General features: G+C 41.5%; 1 protein-coding gene across 1 annotated transcript; it reads left to right on the top strand.

The window, feature by feature from the left end:
- The first annotated feature begins 2,867 nt into the window (after positions 1-2,867).
- LOC309593715 (fatty acid-binding protein 5) lies at positions 2,868-8,154 on the top strand. Its single transcript, XM_082318705.1, has 4 exons — positions 2,868-3,017; positions 5,850-6,022; positions 7,035-7,139; positions 7,261-8,154. Exons 1-4 carry the CDS (start codon positions 2,942-2,944, stop codon positions 7,309-7,311), a joined length of 405 nt encoding a protein of 134 aa, XP_082174831.1. The 5' UTR covers positions 2,868-2,941; the 3' UTR covers positions 7,312-8,154.
- Positions 8,155-21,865: the final 13,711 nt, after the last annotated feature.

The following is a 21,865-nucleotide window of genomic DNA, read 5'->3' as shown; positions in this document are numbered from 1 at the left end:
GACACCTCTCATTGTGAATTTGATTCTGCTTCTCTTGGACAATGTATAGTCTAACGTGGAAATGAGCAAAACTTCAGAGAACTTCAGCTGTCTGTGCTGAAACAGTAATATGTGGCATAGGAACTGAATGCTTTCCCTATGAATACACATCTTTGCTGCTTCTCTTTGGGTATATCTAGAGAGAAGAGGAGACTACACACGCAAACCACATCTGACCGTGATGTCAGCCTGAAACCAGGCAGGAATTGGGATTTATAGAGGCAGAGCCCCATGGCCCAAGCATCTCTGAATATCTGACCATTTTATTTTGACTCCCAAAGTAGGGAGCTGCATTCCCTCACCTTTGAAATATTTGACCAATACATACACTGTACGGACATAGTAAAAAAACCCATATATTTTGTAGCCCAGTCTGCTTGTACCTTACCCAGAAGGATACATCTCTGGGCCCTCTAGTTACTTTATTTGCTATGTGAGATACCACAAATTTCAGCACTACCCTGTTTCAAAGAAGTTTTGAGATGTGGCTTTGATATTACCAGAGCCAGTAATCTATATCATGGGATTAATTTGCAAAACATTAGACTTCTGTAAAAACTCAGAGAGATTTTTCACTGTATCCTAACAGTCTGCATTTCAGAAAAGAGAGATAAGATTCTCTTTTCTTGTTACGTCTTATATGAATTTGCATGCCTAGACCTGAAAAATTTGTAAGGAGAATAAATCAAAACAAATGACTTGTGGGAGGATTCAAAAACATAGCAATGTTCTGTACAGGTAGGTAGCTGGATCTCCATGTACTTCAGATCCAGGAATACTGTCTCACCACTAGATGGAAATAGTGGATTTTACATCTTCTGCTGCATTATCAGCACTTATACCTGAACACTATTTGCATATCATAAGCCATCTGCAGGCAGCACTGCAGAAATGGGGATCCGAAATTCTTTGCTGGCATGCATGGAGTAAAGCCAAGATTTCTGTTTCTAGAAATTGTCCCCCTTTTACAAGGCTTCCTGATTCCTGAAGGATGATTCTGTTTGGTCTTTAATCTAATTGCTTTTCATTTATCCTTTCTGTAACCAACCAGAAAAGAACTACAGGACAGATGGCATTTTGGTTCTGCTACCATGAATTAGGTAGTAAACATCAGCCTAATTTAAAATTTACTCCAAAGTCTCTTGTGCAAGACCAAAAAAAAAAAAAAAAGATAAAAGTGGAAGGAAGTTGAAAGTCTTGTCTTTCAGTGTACCTACTTAATGACAAAAAAAGCAACGTGGCTTGCTGCCTTATGAGAAGACGCTATAGCATTGTTTACATATTAAAAGCAAACATGTAGTCAGAGAAGTGGAAGGTAATTAAAGGCAGCTCAGTAGGGAAGGATAGTTAAACGGAAGGATTTTTTTTTTAAATCTCGGTTGAAAAATGAGCTGATTACTTAGTGTATGACAAATCGGACCTTTTCTAGAAAGTATTGAACCTTCAAACTGATTCAGTTTAGCTCTATTAAGTTGCATCACTGCAAAGCGTAAAGGGAAGAATCCTCCTTGCACCGTAACATTTGGATTCAAGGCACCTTCTCATGTGAAATGCTGGAACCAGCAGAGACCTTGCTGTCTTCTCCGGTTTCAACACCTCAATCTCAAACTCCTCCACAAAAGTACTAGCAAAGAAACATAGCCACGGCTACTGCATCAAAAAACTCCAGGCACTAGGCACGTCTTTGGATTTCTATTTTTCTGGTCAGGAGAAAGTAGCTCTGGGTTTCATCCTGTCTGACACAAGGCCAAAAGAGGCAGAGATTGGCATAATCCTGATGGTGGAAACGAATCTTGAGGGTACATTAGAACTGGGATTTCTGTTGTGACTTAGAAATAGCAGCTTTCTCACAGAATGTGACAGTAAAGCTCTCTGCTCACCTGACAGAATTTGACAAAAGATTGGCCCAGCCCTCACGGGGCCTGATAACGGCGTATATTTTATGACGGTATGCCTGCGCGAGTGTGCAGCAGTGGCAACTGCTGTGTTTTCCTTTAAGAAGTAGGAATTAGGACATCACAGTTCAGTAGGGACTAAAACCAAGGTACCAATTCTGCATTTTTCCAGTGCTAAAGCATGAGGTTGCATTCAGGCTTTGATTTTTCCGGCGTTCTACAGGTACCTCCATTAGTTCTGGATTCTGATTGATCTTGTTTGCTACCTGATCACTGTGTGTATGTAACAGGTCTGCTCCCAGGTCAGCAGCAAGCTATGGATTGCTGGAGTTCAGTATTATGGGATGTACCAGTGGGACTTGGGGGGATGCTGGGAAGGCCTGCAACCAAACCCGATAAACCGTTTTGGGATGTTGGCTCCTTATTGCTCTGTCTCTGTGCCACATGATGCCCCATGCTTGCTTGTTCCTGAATTACCCATAAAAAGCGTGATTCATAATCAATGGCATAATTTAGGATTCAGACTGCAAAAAATTCCTTGGAGCCCAAATCCTGGAGACTGGTTTCGGACCACATGGGTGCCAGAGCAGAGCGCGCTGGACTCTTTCACCGCAGTGGGTGCCGGGTGCTTGTTTGTGTCCGAAGAAGCCTTCAGGCTGCGACATCCCTTGGCGGGATGGCTCCGCCGGTGTCCCACGGTTTCTGGGCGCAGCGGGGAGCCGCGGGCCCGGGGTGCCGAGAGTGCGTGCGTGTGTCGGTGCGCGTGCGTGTGCGGGAGGAGGGCGGGCAGCGGCGCGGCGTGCCCGCTCTTGCTGCCGCGGGCGGGACTCGCCGGGCGGGGGCTCGGCGGGGAAGGGGCCGGGGCGCGGCGGGCGCCCCATTGGCTCTCCCCGGCGGCACATGTCGCCGGCCCCGCTATAAAAGCGGCGGCGGCCCCGCTGCAACCCGTCCTGCTGCCTCCGCCCTTCCCCGGGGACACCGCCAGCCCCAGCGCCGCCGCCGCCGCCATGGCCGTCGATGCGTTTTTAGGCAAATGGTGCCTCGTCTCCAGCGAGGGCTTCGAGGAGTATATGAAGGAGCTGGGTAAGGAGCCGGCGGGGGAGAGAGGGGGATGGAGCCGCCGGCCGGCGAGGCTCTGTCCAAGGTCCGCGGCGGCCGCGGCCCCGGAGCTGGGCGGCGGCGGCGGGGGGTGATGCCGGGATGCTCCGGGGTGCGGCACCGGGGAGGGAGCGCCGGCCGGGAGCAGACCCTTCCTCCCGGGGTAGCTGCCGCCTCCGGCTCCGCGTCCTAAAGATGTCGGCAACCCTTTTTGCACCGTAATCGCCGGGAGGCAGGTGCCGGCGCCGGCAGGCGCATTCCCGCCGCACCGTGTTGCGCCTTCCCTGCGGCCCGACCGCCCGCTCCCACCGGCAGCACCCCGGATTATCAACCGGTGCCATCAGCCCGGCTGCGATTAGGCCAGTTTGCTCCTCCTTTTCCGGGTAATGCCCCGGGGTGGGGAGCCCGGGCAGCCCGGGGCGGCGGGACCGGCGCTGGGGCACCGGCCCGAGGCGGCTCGGCGCTGCCCCGGCCGGGGAGGCGGCGGCGGGCGGTGGAGGCTGCAGGGCAGCGCTGCTGCCGGGGCCGGGCCGGGCTGGCAGCGCCCGGGGTGGCCGCACGCAGACCTGCTGAGCCCGGGCTGCCTTCCCGTGAAGTCACCTTGGGTGTCTCCTCGGGAGAAAGCCAAACTGGATCGGCTGCCTATGGGTAACCGGCAGCTGACTGCACTGCCGGGGGCTGTTTGTATTCTGTGGTTAGCACCCTTGTCTCAGGGGGACAGTCCTGGCTTGTTATCCCCACTTCCAGGTTGCTGTACGTTTTGCAACACGGAGTTACTGAATCAAGAACAGACCTAACACGAGGAGCCTCCTCTGCAAGTTCAGATTTACCCCCGCCCTGTGAGCATCCTGGCCGCGGGTGATAGACACCTTGCAGTGTCTGTGTAGCCCAGGAGCTATCATTTTCTGCAATTTATTCACTGCTGAAAGCTAGGATACTTTCTCATGAGGTGAAGGATGTGGCCATGAATGTCTTTGGAGGGAGGAGAGGAAGGAATTTAGGTCTTGCACTCTTCATGTAAAATACAAAAGGCATCACTGCATTTACACTCTGCAGACAGCGGTGGCTGTAATTGCATTTTGTCAGAGGCCTGTCAATACGTCGTAGTTATGATGTGAGAAAGCCTTCTGGACTGAGCCCTTTGGGAGACTTTGGTGGAGGATATTCAAGAATTTCAAGCTCAGCTCAGTTCAGCCGCGGATTAGGATGCCACGGCGTTCACGTCTAACAGCCAGGGCTAGGCATATGCCAAACTGCAAGTTCAAAGTAGAAATTAAGTGCTGCAACTGCAGAGCACCTCCCATGTGTAGGCAGCAACTGAGTGTTGTTTGTTTGTTTTTAGGTCGCAATTTTAAACCAGTCACTTTTCCTTTTTACAATTGCAATTTAGGCAATTAAATTTACTCCAAGTCATACTTTAGGAGCCAGTCCTTTATTGGATGTCACCCTCACTGACTACTTAGGAAACTCTCTGCCTTTGATCCTGTTGATGCACCATAAATGAGATTCTGCAGATTCTGCTGTCTGTCTAAAAGAACATTTGAGGATAAAGAAGTTTGCCATATGGAAAACATACGCGGCTTATCTCTGTTTAGTTGGATTCCAAGGCGTGGCTGATCAGATAACTCACTGATTACCCTGGACTGGATGACGGGAAAAGGGTGGGTGGGTGGGGGTCACTGTGACAATAATTTCCAATTCTGGTCAGGAAAGCTGGACTGAGGAGGACCGGTTTTTGCTCTGCAGTCTCAAGCTTAAGGCTTAGTCCTGGAATCTCAGTTGAGTCTGGAGAAGCAGTGGCTGGGAAGTACTTTGTTATTTCCACCTCCCAAGAAAACCGCAATCTTTGCTTTGTGGATTCTGCCCTCACCCAGGTATCCTGTACACTCCGGGGGAGTGCTGCGCCATTACGTGACAACCTTTTCTAACTACACCAGCTGCAGAGCCCAGGCACTCACTGACTTGGTGGCACTTTCTGCTCCTTCTGGTTGCTTATCAATTCTTGGTTTGGATCCGCACTTTCCAGTCTGATGGATTCATGTTTGTTGCCTGACTACCCTCTTATTCCTATCTTCAGCCTTCAGATCAAAAAGACTCAAGCAAACGACCCAAACTGTGCACGCAGGGGCTGAGCTGAGGCAGGGTGAATCTTTTTTGCTGAACGGTTTTGAGGGCTGCTGTCTCCAGATGATGAATTTTCAGTCATTTGCAAAGCTCATTTCTCTCACGGGTCCTTTTTGTGTGTGTGTGTGTAAGCACTATTTTGCATGGTAGTGGTTTTCTAATTCACAAGTCCATACTTTGGATACAGGATGTAGAAGATGAACTTATATTAAAAACTGCGTGTTTGCAATTGTGTGCAGAGTGATGGAAGAGTATCTCTTGAGTAAGTTGAAATAAATATGCAGGTGGATTAATCTGTCAACTAAAAATCATCTGTGGAATTTTTAAAGTGTTCAGAACTTGAATAATTTCATATTAGTTTAAGCTTTTGTGCTTGTTTTCCTGTTTATTGTTTATTTCTGTTTGTAAAAATTCAGCGCTGAGGTTTGGGACCTCTGCGAGTCCTCCACCGGGCAAAATAGTTTTAACTTTAACTCCCTGAGGAAGCGAAAGAATAACGCTGCAAATAGGCTTTTTTTCCTTCCTCATCAGTGGATAATTTAAAACATCCTCTTTCTTTGTGGCTCCTCAGCTTTGATTCTCAAGTGTACTTAAGTGCCTAATTAAATGGGAATTAGGTGTTTGAATTCTTGTGTGGCCCTAAGCCTTAGGGTTTAACTGACTTTGTGACACCCTGTGCCTCTCGCCTTGCAGGTGTGGGTATGGCCATGAGAAAAATGGGAAGCATGGCCAAACCAGATGTTTACATTATTAAGGATGGGGACACAATCACCGTAAAAACAGAAAGCACCTTCAAAACGTCACAGTTCAGCTTCAAGCTTGGTGAGAAATTTGAGGAAAACACATTAGATGGCAGGAAAACTCAGGTCAGTATACTAGACTTTCTACTGCAAAAACACAGTTCTTTGGGTGTTTTACAGATGGAGACGCTATTTAAAAATCAGTTTTGACCTCCGTACTAACAATGCTTTATTTCATGAACAGCTGTCACTGTAAGTCTCATTGAAATAAATTCTTGGTTTTGTTTTGGTTTTTTTTTTTTTTTCCCCTGGATTAAGCAACTTCCAAAGAGGGAATATGCTGAAACCAATAATGTCTTGTGTATTTTGTTGTTTTCAATTTGTAGCAGAAGCATTGTGTTAGTAAAACTAACAGACCTCTAAATCCATGTTAAAGCCAAATGTCACTTCATTTGAAGCCTGTGGATCCCATCCCATTGATGTTTAATCAGAGGCAATTCAGCCCTAGGGTTAACCTTTCCGCTCAGTCTCGTATTTGCATAAGAAGAGAGCCTGGTTCAGTGTGCAGTGGGATAACAGCCACACAAGGCATACATGTGAATCACAGTCTCTAATCTCCAGTTTTAGAAGGCAGAGAGCTTCTCCCTGCACCAAGTAGGGAGAATATTCATCCAAAAGGAGGTTAAACACAAAGAAGGCCTCAAATATGTCTCTCTCATTTCCTTGTGTGAGTGCTCTCTGTGTACCACCACCCCCCCGCCTCCAGCCACACGCTAGCATTCATATTGCGATAATAGTATTGCAAGATCAGATAAACGTTACACAAAAGCTCAAAGCCCGTGTACAAAGGGATGAACAGAGAACATCGTCTGCTCTTGTTAATTGAAATTGTGCATGCTGTCAAAGGTCTGCCTGATGCAGGAATGTGTCAGAGCAGTGAGTGAACAAGCAGTGAGCTACTGTAACAAGAGGATCAATAAAACATTTAAGATAATATCCTGGCTTTGTAGATGTCAATGGCAAAATTACTACTGAGTGAGCTGGGGTGGGAATTTTTCCTTTGGAATAAGGTGTTAGAAAACCTCAGTCTCTGTCAAATGTCGTGGGTAAGATATTGATGTTCGGGTTCTTCTTTCAGACCCTTGTCAGCTTAAAAGATGATGGGTCATTGATTCAGGAGCAGGAATGGGATGGCAAGAAGACCATAATAACACGGAAACTAGTTGATGGACAATTGGTGGTGGTGAGTTCAGTCTCGCTTTCTGATCCCTGAGTGCTGCTGGCCTGAAAAATAACTCTAAAAGAGCTTTTTCCTTATAGACTGTCCTGAAGCAAATTAATAAATCCATCTCTCTGTCTTCTAGGAATGTGACATGAATGGTGTCAAGTGTGTTAGAGTCTACCAGAAAGCATGAGGACATCTTCATGTTCAGTGGGAACTTGCTACAAACAACTCAGTTCAGTGGACAGAGCTCCTATACACTCCGTATTTTCCTTTTCCCTGTTTTCTAGTATTTCAATGGACTGAGTAGCTGAGTGCAATCCTTTTTAAAAGCCGTGATGTAACTATTATGTAACTATTCTGAACTTATGAGGCTATTAAATAAAATTGTCAAATATATGAAGTGGAAATGTTGTTACTGTAGTGGAATTTTAAAGTGAGGTTTTATAAAAACTCAGTTTGGTTTTAGGCTCTACTACAAACTGCCTTCAGTTCAAGATAATGCAATGTATGGCAACAAACAGTTAATAGCAAGCTGAATTTTGACCAGCATCCTTAACTGCTAAGGTAGTAAAATCTGAAATAGAAAAAAACATTCAGTGTTCAGGCTCTACAGTTGTTTCTAACTTGCTGTTACAAAGAAAATAGAATTAGGTGGGTATAAGTAAGAGATAAGCTTTGTTGGTGTTTAAGTAGAGGAATGTATTTTGAGGGGTTAGTTTGTTTTTTCATGGTTCAAACCCACAAATTTATTATCTGAAAAAATATATACTGGTGAGCCAGTGGACATGAGAAACTTAAGCAAGCACATACATGCTTTACTGAAAGGAAGCCTTATTTTGAGAAGACTCTTTGTTTTCCTAGCAAAATTCTTATTTCCTGTCTAGTAATATTCTAAAAATTCTTAACCAAAATCTACTGAAATGCTGCCTAAAACGTAAAGCCTCATTTTATTTTTTTTTTTTTTGAACTGGCTTGAAACACCTAGCAATGAAGTTTATATGCTTTAAAGTGCCATAATAAATATTCAGAAATATCGGTGTCTTGAGTATTACTTTTACACTGGGTGGGAAACAGAGCCTACAATGCTACTGTTCTTCCAAAGAGATGCCTGATCAGACAAAATTAAAAAGGTTTAGGTGAATTTCTGTCACACCAGACAAACATGTCCTAAAAGTGAAACCGTTTGGCAAGAGGTGATGGGGAGATTTCTATCAGATTCAGAAGCCCGGGGGATCATACAATTGCACACTTCCACTTTGCAGCATCAGTTGTTGCAAAATCCATTGCTACTTCAACCCTACTGATATTTTAGCTGCTCAGTGCATGTATCATATTACTGAGCTTACCGTAATAGCAGAAAAGTCTGTTCTTTTATGGTCATCCTATCAACCATGGAAAATTACTTTTCCCATAATTTTAGACCATTTATCCTTTTCATAATTTCCTGACTGTTTATGAGTCATCCCCTTTACCTATGCCATCTGAAAGAATTTAGAGCTGGAGCATATTTCTTACAATTGTTTTTTTTTTATGATCTGTATAAAAGTAAATATTTTTTCTGGTCCCCTAATGCTTCCTTTTTAAGTTGGCCAATCTTCATATCACCTTCATTTAGTATTTTTCCTGACTTTAATGTAAACCCTGCCTGAAGATCTATGCTGTATTCTTATACAGGACAGTAGCAACAGATTTTTTTTGTTATTAGGGGAAGGATTCTCCCCATAGAAACAATAGAAACAGAAAAGAAACTGATCTGATGAGGAACCTGGTATGTTGTGGTTTAACCCCAGTCGGCAACCAAGCACCACACAACCGCTTGCTCACCCTCCCCCACAGTGGGATGGGGGAGAGAATCTGAAGAGCAAAAGTAAGAAAACTCATGGGTTGAGATAAGAACAGTTAGTTTAATAATTGAAATAAAATAAATAAACATAATAAACATAATAAAAATTGTAACGAAAAGGAAAACGATGAAAGACAGAGAGAGAGGAACAAAATCCAGGAAAAACAAGTGATGCAACTGCTCACCGCCCGTCCCCAAGCAGCGATCGCTGCCCCCCAGCCAACTCCCCCAGTTTATACACTGAGCGTGACGTCATACGGTATGGCATAGCCCTTTGGGCAGCCTGGGTCAGCTGTCCTGGCTGTGCCCCCTCCCAGCTTCTTGTGCACCTGGCAGAGCATGGGAAGCTGAAAAGTCCTTGACCAGTGTGAGCACCACTTAGCAACAACCAAAACATCAGTGTGTTATCAACATTATTCTCATCCTAAATCCAAAACACAGCACTATACCAGCTACTAGGAAGAAAACTAACTCTATCCCAGCTGAAACCAGGACATAAGTCTATGATCAGAAATATACTAAATAGTAGCAGAAGAATGGGTGCAGCAATCCACAGCATGATATGATAATCCTGCCTCCCTTCCAAAAGAAACAACATTAGTGCTTTAAGCAGGACGTTATGCCATCTTTGGGGTCACTGGTCTCTCACTTGCTGCTGCTTGTTTACTCTTCTGATACTGGGTGGTGTTAATTGTTTATCTTCATTTGCATGGAAAAAGCTTCCAATGTCTTTTATAGGACATCCGTTTTGATTACAATGAGATGACTTCTTGTAAAACAAAAGGCAGAAGAGTATCTTTTTAGAGTGATTTCCTTTGGAAACAAGGCTTATAAAGTCTGTGTTTACGTGTGCACGCTCTCTGATTTCAGCCACATGTGAAGTAGAGGCTAGAGGTCCCAAAGATAATTATTCTTCCACAAATGTCATGAAAATAGGCAGCCTGACGAAGGGGATAGACCATTAAAGTGCTTTGATGATGGAAAGACTGCACATGGAAGTGACACTTTATTTGACATTAAATGGAAGAAAAACATTTTAAGCCCTCTTGACACACATAAGAAGTTATCATCTTAAACACAAAAGTTGACCAATGGTAAGATGCAGATCAACAGGAAACTGGAATTCTTTAGAGCTAATTCTCCAGAACTATTTAGGCTCACATATTTATTTGCTTTATCTTGATGTTAGCATCAGCCTGTGTTGCTGGTAACTTCAATGTAATTAAGTGTGCTGTGACACGGAACTACCATATATGCAACCTGTTTATGTTAGATTAGACCATATACTTAAAACGACAATTGCTTTGTAGTACTGCAAGCCAAGATTCGTAATGCTCAAGACTTGAAAATATAATCAATTTCCAAATTCCTTCTATTTGCTATTATACAAGCCAAAAGTTTTACTCGTCATTAAGTGTGTATACACAATGTTCTCATCAGTGTAAAATAACCAATTGTCGTGAGATTTGAATAACTCTCTGTAGTTCACTATAGCATGTAAGATGGCAAAATAAGATTTCTGAGAACAACTGAAAAAGAAGAAATTATACATTATCCAGCCAGGACTGCTTTATAATGCTACAGAACTATGAAATAAGGAGACAAGTTTTGTTGTGAAATGTTAGTGCATGTTTTTGAAAATATTTTGGAGGGATAAAAGAAACATGTTCAGCAAACTGAAGCTGCCAGTAAAACTTGCTGAAAGAGAAGCAGTTTCCTTATCCACTCCAACACATGAACATTTAAAGTCATGAGCAGTGTCCAATTTCTACCTCTATATCTCACTGTCTTCTCAAATTGGTGTAGTTCTGCTGTTTCCATAGGAGGGGGTTTTGGGGGTTTTGTTTGTCTGGTTGGTTTTTTTGGGTGGGTTTTTGGGGGGGTTTGGAGGGGGCTTTTTTGGTGGTGAACTGGGGTAAAGGAGTAGAAAATGAAGTTGTTTAGCAATTTAGATCTGATATTCTACCACGTTAGGGAAATCTCTTGTCTGAGCTTTCCAGGAATACTAATGAAACGGCACTGTGCTTTGGGGAGAGCGTACTGGCTCTATACAATGCTCAGACTATCAAAGATTTTCCTGTTATGGTTTGGTTATATGATTTATTTCAAAATTGTTATTCTACTCTGCCTGCAGTCTCTGCAATTAATACTGGCCTTTCCTCTTCCTCTCCCCTCCTTAGCTCACACATGCACTTCAGATCAAAGTTTTTTAAAAAACAAAGTCAATGATGGGAAATCTCTCAGTTTTCTGAGGTTATGATCCCACTGTTAGCTGTTAGCTGTCAGCTGTCCTAAAAAAAGGCAGTGATTATTTCTTCAAGTGTGGAGGTCAAGTGTAGCAAGATAGTTTTGCTCTGCCAATAGCTACTTGGGCAATATTAACTGTGAGACTCAAACATCCAAAAAGAAAATGAATCATTGAATAGGCACTCTATTTTTTTTTTTTCAGGTTAGAACCTAAAAATCTAGTATTGTTGATTCTAGTGAGTACAATCAATAAAAAACTTTATCTACTTCTATATAGTATTATGTCCAATATATTCTGTTGTTCATAAAGCAGTCCATTCAAAGTAACTCTTATTAAAGTCAGATGCTGAAAATAAGTGCCCTGTAAGCACTTTTCAGGGCCCCAAGGGGCCTTGACCACGGGGCTTCCCCTGACCCCTGCCCATGAGCCCAGGAGCCCCAGGAGCTCAGCCTGGGGTGTCAGCCTGTGCCTGAGCTAGTTTTCAGAGGGTGACTCTCCAGCTCAGATACCTGCAGATTTTACAGAAAAATTCATGCATTAAACTCATTTCTGTGAAGGAAGTGCCTTATAAAGGGCTTGTATTCTACTTAAAGTTGTTTTACAAAAATAAAAGCAGTAATGGAGGCCAGCTCCAATCAAGCCTTCTTGGTGACTCCTTCCCTGCCTGAGTATGTGCTAACACAATGAATGGATTAGAAACCCTTTGCACTGTTGATTATTTGTGCTTGTAGGGGAGAAAAATCCCACACAGTGTGATAGTGGGTTGGAGCAAGTTAACATATATTAATTATTCTTTGATGCCTCATTTCAGTCCCATTGTTCAGCCCTGGGAGGATTTAGCACTATTTTCATAGGTTTTGGAGACAATCCAGCATCCGTGTAAACACATTTTTGTCCCTGGGCTCTCCTTCTAGCTTTGGCTTTTCAGTCCTTGTACATCAAATTAAGATTTTTGTTGACACTTCCCAGAATGGTTTTACTTCACACTGTTATTTCGGAGGAAAAGGAAACACTATTAGAGACCCTGCTCCCAAGAGTGAACTTGGCTACCTTTACAGCAAAAATGTTTCCAAAATCAATTCCCTCTACCAGATGGTCTTAATTATATTCTGGAGACATTTGTGGGTGAAGTCCATTATAGTTTCAGAAGAAATGTAAAGTTTCATCAATAAATGCAATCCAGAATTGGTTTCAGATTATGTCCTGCAAACATCTACTGAATCCCAAATATTACAGTTGAGACTTTAAAATAAATAACACATTTGTCATTAATCACAGATGTACACTCTAAAATTATACACCAGAAGACAAGTATCCCACTCTGAGGACCATGCATACTACTGATCTAGGACTGGATATTTGCTCCCACACGCATAGCATCTGGTTCCCTCAGAAATTCATGCTTGAATTCAATGAGTCTACCTTCAGAGAAGGCATTAGCTAAGGATGTAGCTCAGTGTAGTGAGCACTGCAGTGCAAGTGTCCAACAGAAAATCAAGGGACTGAGTGCAATTTTCAGGCTGGGCTGGTGGTGCATGGCTGCTGCACACCCCAGGGGCATTCTTGCACTGTGGCTTGATGTCTTCTGGGCCCATCCAGTATAGTCCTGTAGGGTGAACAGCAAATTTGAAAACATAAAGAATAGGGCAGCCTGCATCTCTTGACCTCAACAGCAACCTTGAACTGAGATCAGAGAGTCCATGACAGGGAGTTTCTGGAAACTCCTGGAGTACAAGGGCTCTTTGGGTACATGGACAGTTGAGCTGAAGGCAACTCAGACTGACTCCTTGCCCTAGAAATTATGGCCAGGCCTTGTGATGGCTTCGCAATTTAATTCTATAAGTAGCCCAGTGAAGTAGAGGTTAGGAATTACTCCTATTGCAGAGTGCAATTAAGGCAAGATATCATTAATACTTTCCATTTGAAAAACATGTAAAGCAGTAACTGATACTGGGATTTGCTCTCCGTGCTTTCTATTGTCTCATCTCCACTCATTCTCCTAAACCACCTTGCTTTGTATACAGTTAATTGCATATAAATAAAGTTCAGAAAACGGGATGTTTCTATTCTTTTTTTTTTTTTTTTCTCTTGGTGAGAAATATAATCATATTTGGTTAAACAGAGGAACCATATTGCATTAATTATGAAAAAAAAAAAAAAAAAAGATGATTCAAACAATGTCCCCAGTAAAGATATGCAGCTTGTATTTTCATTCTGCATCTCTCCAAGAGAGGAAGCCAATTGATTAAAACAGCAATCACAGATGCCTCAGTGGCTTAGCATCTTCAGTCCCTTTTCCCCTTGTCATGTATTTGCACAATACAACTCATGCTTATCTGAGCCTACACATTATCCCTTTGGATGTTCACTTTCTTCATGAAGAGTCTTCTTTTTTCCTATTATGTTTAAGATTATCAGGTCTCTTGGATTCAGATTCTGAGCATCCAGCTGGCGTGATTACTGGAATAGGGATTAAGAAAGATAAGAATAAATATAGCTGCATCTTGTCCAGTCTCTCCTTTTTTTAAAACAAAAATTTTTACTTTTCTTCACTCTTTGTTTTTTAGCACCAAGAGAATGAAGAAAACTAAGTGTATAGCTTTTCCCTCTAAATACATGCAATGTTATCCATGGCAGCCATCTTGAAAGTCTGAATTTAAAGTAGTATATGCCTAAGCAATATTAGCCACAGATTTAACTGGTCCCACATGTACTTTGTTCTTATGCTTGTGCTGAAATGGTTTTAAGCAGAATTTTCTCCAGTATCTAGTCAGTATAGCCCTGATCTAGGAAAGTAGATAGATCTGTGCTTTCCCAAAAAGCAATTCTCTGCTGGATTGAGGTTTTTATTAATAGTGACAGTGTTGTTATTTTCTGAATGTAACTTATGATAACCAAATGAAGTAAACAACTTAATCTGAAAAAATCTGGTTCCTTTATTAATCTGTCAGCTAGAGCTCTATGGACCTGGAAGATGTTTGATCATATCTGGATTGAACTGGAACACAAGTTTCAAGCTGGAACTTTAAAATTTGTAGCTCAATTTTCACTGGTTCTGTCTTGTTGCTATCTTAATTTACAGGGTTCTGAGATTTTCCCTCATAATTTAGATCTTTTCCTAGTAAGTTACTGACATCTGTCATACATATATTGCTTTGAGAAGTCACTCAATGATATCCTTCCCTTGTGGTCAATGTTTAAGACACTGTCTGTAGAAGTTTCTCAACTTATTTTTCCTCATTGGGTCTCTAGAGGAGAGGGAAGGAACAATTCAGGTTAATTATCCTTTGACATAATATGTCCAAAATAATAAGTCTGGGAAGAAAGGTCTCCCCAGACATTTTCGTCTGTTAAAGAAAACACAAATATGAAACATTACCTATCCTTGGAAAATAAGTGTACCAAACCTTTTGGAACATTTAAAAAGTCTTAGATAAAGCTCTGCACACTTAGGTCATCAGCCATAGCTCCCATTCATGTAGATAGTGACTTATTTGGGACTGTCTGGATATCCCTCCTTGTGAGTAAAAGTACGGTTTGTATGAGACGTTGTCCAGACGTCTAGTGGAATTTCCCTTTATTCCAGCTGATAACTATTTTTGTCAGCTGTGTCTTCATTCCACTGTGATCAACTATTTTCTTAAAGATAAAATCCATTTTTTTTTTTCTCCATTTAGTGAGATTTCTCTGGTCCTGTTGTACTCACAGCTTTAAATTTCAGGAGATGCTTGGCACTTTTCCATAATTTCTTCTATAGATTTTACTAGAGAGCTAACTGCTGCTTTGAGGCTGAAGCATACTGCGCTGAATTTCTGAGCTGGATTCCTGTAAAGATCAAGAGCTAAGCACGTTTATTATAGAGGCACTGATGGTATCTTATGAAGTGACAGCCTTCTATATCAATGGAAAACCTTGCATTACTTCAGTAAGATTGGGTTAGGCTTTAGTAACTGAAAGCTAATATTAGAGATCAAGAATGAATGACTAATTTTAAGAGATGTTACTGACTCTTTAAAGATTAGATTATAAAATTTTCCTCCTCTCTTATCGTGATAAGAGAGTTCACTGGGAACACAATTTGAGCAGCAAGTAAAGTTTGATAGATTCATATTTTTACTTATTTATTCTGATAGGTTGATGAGGCTAAGACTTACAACAGGAAGGAGAGATCACCGTTGCTGGTATGGTTTTATTATGCTCTTGCTGTCTTATTGTTGGAATAAAACCCAAGAGTAATGTGTGGAATTGAGTAGAGAACAAAATATATTGCATTCTCTTGGTGTTATTCTTGTTTAATTACGTTATCATAGAGAAAACATTTCTCTGACATGGTTTATTGGCCTTGAACAGTATCAACAGATTTTAGTAGGAATGATATTCAGTTGCATCTTACAATAACATCTCACTGTTAACTTCAGTAATGTTATGATGACATATGAACAAGGAAAAATCATTTGGGATCCAATGCCTTTTTTTTTTTAGTTTAATGCTTATTGGGATATCGTTTTAAGAAAACACCAATAAAACACATTATACAATATTGTCAATCATGCCTGCACAGTTATTTAATGTTGCTGAAAAGAAGGCTGTAATTAATTTTTCACTACCCTATACAATGGGGTGTTGTCCTTGCAAGTCTTTAAATTAATTTCATGTAATACAATGCCAGCTACTTACTAAGCAGAACAACTTTCTTTGCCTATTAAGTTGCATGTAGTTACATCAGGGAGAAAAAGGAAAATTTGATGCTATTTTATTACTGTGAGTCCAATGGATCCAACACAAATCTGGAAAAGCCAGATTAATTTTTTGTATAGCTCTCACATTACCAGCAAAATTATTAATTATTTTATATGAGATAATTCTCATGACTTCACCTGTTGCTTTTGAAAGATGCGCTTGGATGTAATTTGATGTCATTTCGGATATCATTTGATAATAACAGGTTACATGAATAAAAGCATGATTTTATTAACACAATTGCTCTTAATGCCCATGCCAAGAAGAACCAGTGCAGGTTTTCTCATGTGATTTGCATTTAATAGGTGTATTTCACAGACGCACTTCTTGTAGGACAGAGCAGCATAACCTCTATGAAAGACTTTGCCTTTCTACCAAATAAAACTGTGGTCCTTGAGAGTTCTGATGGATCTTAGAAGTTATTGGCTCATCTAATGACCAGTGTCTGATTTGGCCAACAAAACAGTACTCCTTCAGACGCAGACCCAAAAATACTCAATGCCCCCTGGAAGTAAAAAAAGCACGTACTGTTCAAAGCTTTTATTTCTGCAAAAGAAAAAATGGTGAAGAACTGGTAAGCAACCACAGCATATTTTTCTGTCCCCTCTTTATCCTTTGGTGAGACTAGGTCTAGCATTTTGCATAGTGAAAGGCCTCTTCAAAAGGAAAGTTGGAACATTTTACTCATTTTGCTCATGTTTTTATTAGGGGGTTTAGAAGGATTTGCTTATTTCCTATCTGTGACAAGATGAATTTAGTGGAATTCATTCAACTTTCCTTTTTTTATGAGCCCTTTAGTAGTTAATATTCCCACTTCAGTAAAAGGGGAAGTTCTACAGGGTTCTTTATGGGTATTTACTGTGCTAGTTCTGTATACTAGATTTATTCTAGATATTGAAACACAAGTTTAAAGCTGAATGGACTCAGATGCTGAGCTCAAGTATAACAGTGCAAATGAAGTTTGATTCTACTCAAGCCAAATATGTAATTTTACTCTTTTCTGGGATGATCCTGAACTAACCAGTTTCCTAGTTTCTTGTATGCTTTGCAATAGCTTGCTCTTTCTTACTTTATTTCTTTCTCTTTCTCCCCTCCCCCTCCCCCTTTCCCTTTCCCTCCCTGTTTCCTTTCCCCTTCCCTGTCCCTTCACCTTCTCCTTCCCATCTCTTTTTCTTTTTCTTTTTCTTTTTCTTTTTCTTTTTCTTTTTCTTTTTCTTTTTCTTTTTCTTACTCTCTTTTTCTTTTTCTTTTTCTTTTTCTTTTTCTTTTTCTTTTTTTTCTTTTTCTTTTTCTTTTTCTTTTTCTTTTTCTTTTTTCTTTTTCTTTTTTCTTTCTCTTTCTCTTTTTCTTTCTCTTTTTCTTTCTCTTTTTCTTTTTCCTTTTTTTTCTTCTTCTTCTTCTTCTTCTCCTTCTTCTTCTTCTTCTTCTTCTTCTTCTTCTTCTTTCTTGTTCTTTCTTTCTTTCTTTCATCTTTACAATACATATTTGAGATTGCAAGGGAGAGATGATGGTTTTACTGTAAGCATTGTTCTTCATTATTTTCCACCTATATCTCTAAGAAGTGTATCACAGAAAAATACAAAGTAGAGCAGGAAGGATCTTTCACAGGTCATTTAATTCCTTCTTCTGTCCCAAAGCTGAATCAATGATGTCTGTGTTGTCCCTGAGAAATAACAGTTGAGCTACTTTTAAAGCATTTCACTAATGGAGATTCCACAACCTTCCTTAGCAATATTTTTCAAATATTGAAGAAAAATGATAGGTCCTTTCCTTTGTTGCAGAGTTTGTCCCTGGCCTCTATCTCATAAGTTGATGTGGGTGCCGACATCCCGACTAAGGTCTTTTTCTTCTTACCATTCTTCACAAGTGGACAATCGCTTTCTTGGCAACTCCATCTCTTAAGAGTTTTTCACTCCGTGGCTTTGCTTCCACCTTTCCTACAGGCTCTGTCTATGCATGCAAGGCAACTCCATCTGGTGTTCTGCTATCTGCATGGTTGACAATGAGCAGGGACTGATAAGATCTTACTATCAAACTGATTGTTTCTCCAGGTTCTGTTTACTCTGGGCTTATAAAAGGCAGAGTCTAGTCAGACTTGGGATATATCACAGCAGCATGCTGAGGCTGCCCGGGTCACTGGTGGTGCTGTGCCCTACGAAGTGACTCTGCTGACCCAACAGGTCATAGTTTCTTGGCTTTCCTACAAGCCTGAGGGTTCACGTGGGAAAATGGGAGTATGGTACTAAGTGGAATGAATCAATCCAGTTTCCATTTTTAACTGCAGTTACGCTGTTTAGGGTTGGGATGAAGAAACAGAAATTATTCTTTAGCAAATTCTGAATAGTTTCACTCCCACCATCAGATCTATTACTTTTCCATATGAGAAGTATTTACTCCTATCTCTGATGACATACAGCTTACACCTTGGTTACTAGGGGAGATCAGCTTTCTTCCTGCCATTGTAGTAGCAGCACTCCCACAAAATATATTTATTTCTCTTATAACCATCTACAAAGGGACACCTAACAATGGTCCCTTAGACAAGCAACTGCAACTAAGCAGCCCAAGCAAAATGACCATTTGCGATGTTTGAGAGCAGCTTTCAGAGTGACATAGGATCTGTTGTTCACATACTTCTTCTAGACACTTAAATCATGCAGTTACTGTGATTTGAGCTTTATTGCTTCATTGGACAAATCTAGCAATAGCATCTGAGAGGCGTTAGAGCAACTGTGGCACACTGTGGGGTAAGACCCATCTCACCTAACCTAACCTGAAGCACCCAACTGAGGTGCTTTGCTCCTGCCAAAGCAGTGAAGAAGGGCAGACGTGACCTGGAAATGCCAGGTGGCAGAGTTTGAGGAGTAAACAGCCAAGTCCACTGCAAACACACTTCATTGTCTTCCAGAGACACACAGTGGTGCACTGTAACACTAGAAGCCATGATACAGTAGGAAGTACGTAGCATACCCATCACCCAACAAATCTCACAGGAGTTGTGTGAATCACACCACGTACTCCAATTCATGAGTCACACTAAGTATACACAAGCCATGCATATGTATATTTCTGTAACTGCATGCTTACAAGCTGTGTTTTAATGGATCTGTTATCTAGCTGTGCAAAATTGTTCGGTTATGAACTAAATTATTTTTGGTTTATGTTATCCCTGTTAAAGATCTTCAGATGCGTATTTTGTGTTAACGGACAACTGCACAGAAATAATTAATTGTGAATACCTGTCTCTGAGGGAGTTTTGCGTTATGTTGCACTCCATTGTTTTGATTTCTTTTAGAGACTGCTAAAAGCCATTGGATGTTGTTATCTCTACCATCAAAAGCGTTTTTCTCCCAAGAGCCTCCAACATAGGAGGTTCTTGAGATTTTGCACACTTGGGTCACTAGCTTGGGTAGCTGATGAAGAGCTATGCCCTGCAACAGCAAGCAGGTTGTGCCTTTCTAGGTGCAGGCTCCCAGTCAGCTGGCACAGCTTACGCTGCCTAGTCACTGCATCTGACCATGACCCCCAGCTGGCTTGCTATGCATCAGGTGGGTGTCTGCTCTCGATCTTGTGTTTTTACAAAGTTCATACAATTCAAGGGATCTTGTATTAAAACAGGCTTCTTCACAGAGCAGTTCAGTCCACCTAAGATCTGAGTCCCTGGCTTGGGACATATCCATATTTTTCCATTGAATATAGGGAAAGTCTTGGGTGATGGGACGTTGCTGAAGTGTGACTTTTAAAGAACTTTTTGTAAAGAGCCAGCAATGAAGTGGTTGTAACGTTTTCCTTTTTTTTTGTCTTCATGATGTGGAATTGCCTGAATAGTCTTGCTCCATCCCAGGTGTGCCTTTAAGTTGTTCTTTTGATGCTGGGTTGATGCCATCACCCACAGCTCTTGTGCTCACCTCCTGTTTCACAAAGAGGATTTGGGCAGTTGCCTGACCACCTTACCCAAACACCTATAATCACCTTGTCCCACCCCATCCCAGAAGTGTTTCATATAGCTGAACTTTTCCATTGCTTACGTGATGGGTTACAAAGGGTGGTTGCCTCAAACAGGTGTGCCACATCTCCAGGGAAAGAATTTGCTCAGCTGTGTGTTTTCTCGGGTTATTGTAGTAACTATCTCCCAGTAGGTAATACTGAATCCCTCCTTCCTTTCCCTGACCCACCCCCTACTTCCTCTTCCTCTTCAAATATTTGCATTTTTCTGCCAGAACCACTAGGTGTCAGAAGTACTCACATCTAAACTATAAAATCCTCTAAAATATTATCCCGCAGCTCTTGATATTTTCCTTATTCTTATCGAGGGGGCCAAGAACTGGGGCATAGACCTGCTGTAAATGTGGGAGCTGCTGGCTGTAATAAAAAAAATCAGATGCATTAAGCTGGTGCTTACAGAGCAGGTCCATAATGTTTCATGGCAAACGATTTAGCATACAAGGGAGTTATGTCTGTCATTGAAGAGCCTTAATTCAGCTAACCATAGAAAACTAATAAATTGGATGTGATCTGAAAAGTCAACAGACTGTATCTAACACAAAGAAATATGCTGGTGAAACGGGGTGTGTAGAAGTAGAATGCAGAAAGAGCTCTACCACGAAAAAAAGCTTATGGTTAAGAAACAGAACAATCCTCAGATTAAATTTAGATGATTTTCAAACTAAAACTGAGTAATCCATGCCACTAATCAGACATATCTTCCTCTTCTTCCCACTCTTGTTCCCATCTGTCTGTTTATAAACTAATCAATCATTCTTGCCTAGCAGGATATGTTTTACACTGTCTGGGAAGATATATTCTCAGCTCCCCAGTGAGACCCACAGTACACCACTAGCTGACTCTGTGGGAGCCTGAGACACCGATCCTTTCTGAAGATGACATTTCAGTTTTTCAAATGTTACAAAACATGTTTTTTAGGGTTTTTTTCCTTAACTCTGTAAACCCACATTTTTATTTTTTTTTTAATTGCAGGCAGGCATTTTCATTTCCAAGTATACTTTTCTTCAAAAAAAATAACCAAAAAAAACACCATTCAAGCACGCCATCACCAGGCAGTACATCTACCTACATGTACACTATCTGCCCTTTTGCTTCTCTTTGAGGCAAGGCTCAGTGCACCATCATACTGTGCATTGAACAAACAGCACAAGAGAGTATCTTTTATCTAAAAGGAGGGAAACCCAAATCTTCTCATTTGGGACCTCAGTTCAGCTGAGTCCCATGGCAGCCACAAGCCTTTGCAGCTTCTCACTGACATCTGCTTACATCAGCTAGGTCTTCAGGTGAAGCAAGGAACAAGAGTGGAAGGAGATGACCACAGGTGATGGGACGTACATGGCAAAAGGGGTATGTATGAATATTAGTCTAGTGACAATCCTGCTGCTGGTATTATAAACTACAAGACCACCCAATATCCTGCAGCAGGAGTCTGAAGGCACTGCAGCAGGGCAGGAGGATCTGGCTTCCCTATATTTCCCCCCTCCCCAATCCCTGTAAGCCCCTTCTCATCCATTTAAAAAAAATTCTGTGAACTGCATGCCAATGGCTCTGTATCCCAGTGTCTGCCACATCACTGACTTCAACTCTTTTAGCACTTTAATTGGTTTGAGAGCATGAAGAGAGATGTGTGGGAGACAGCCTTGCTGAAAAGTTTTAATGCTTCCACGGGCCTGTTCTGAGCATACTCAGGAACATGGCCTCCCTCATTTTCCATATTTTACAAATGTTTTCCTAAAAATTAGCACAGTTTTATACACAGAAATCTAAAATATTACATGCAGTTAAGGATTTGATCAAATACGGTATTACTGCATGACATTCAAACAGACAGACAGTGTTATAAATCTGGAGTGGCTGATTATGTTGTCATTTTAAGCTGGCAAGATGAGAGCTTTGGGCTGTACCAGA

This window comes from Platalea leucorodia (genome assembly GCF_965183815.1).
Source record: "Platalea leucorodia genome assembly, chromosome: 1".
NCBI classification, from domain to species: Eukaryota; Metazoa; Chordata; class Aves; order Pelecaniformes; family Threskiornithidae; genus Platalea; species Platalea leucorodia.
Note: the sequence above shows the minus strand (reverse complement) of the source record. Positions and strands in the feature narration are given on the sequence as shown.

Coding starts and splice junctions, on each gene's coding strand:
- LOC309593715 (XM_082318705.1), top strand. CDS start 2,942: ATGGCCGTCGATGCGTTTTTAGGCAAATGGTGCCTCGTCTCCAGCGAG. Junction 6,023..7,034: donor TAGATGGCAGGAAAACTCAG/GTCAGTATACTA, acceptor TTCTTCTTTCAG/ACCCTTGTCAGCTTAAAAGA. Junction 7,140..7,260: donor TTGATGGACAATTGGTGGTG/GTGAGTTCAGTC, acceptor TCTGTCTTCTAG/GAATGTGACATGAATGGTGT.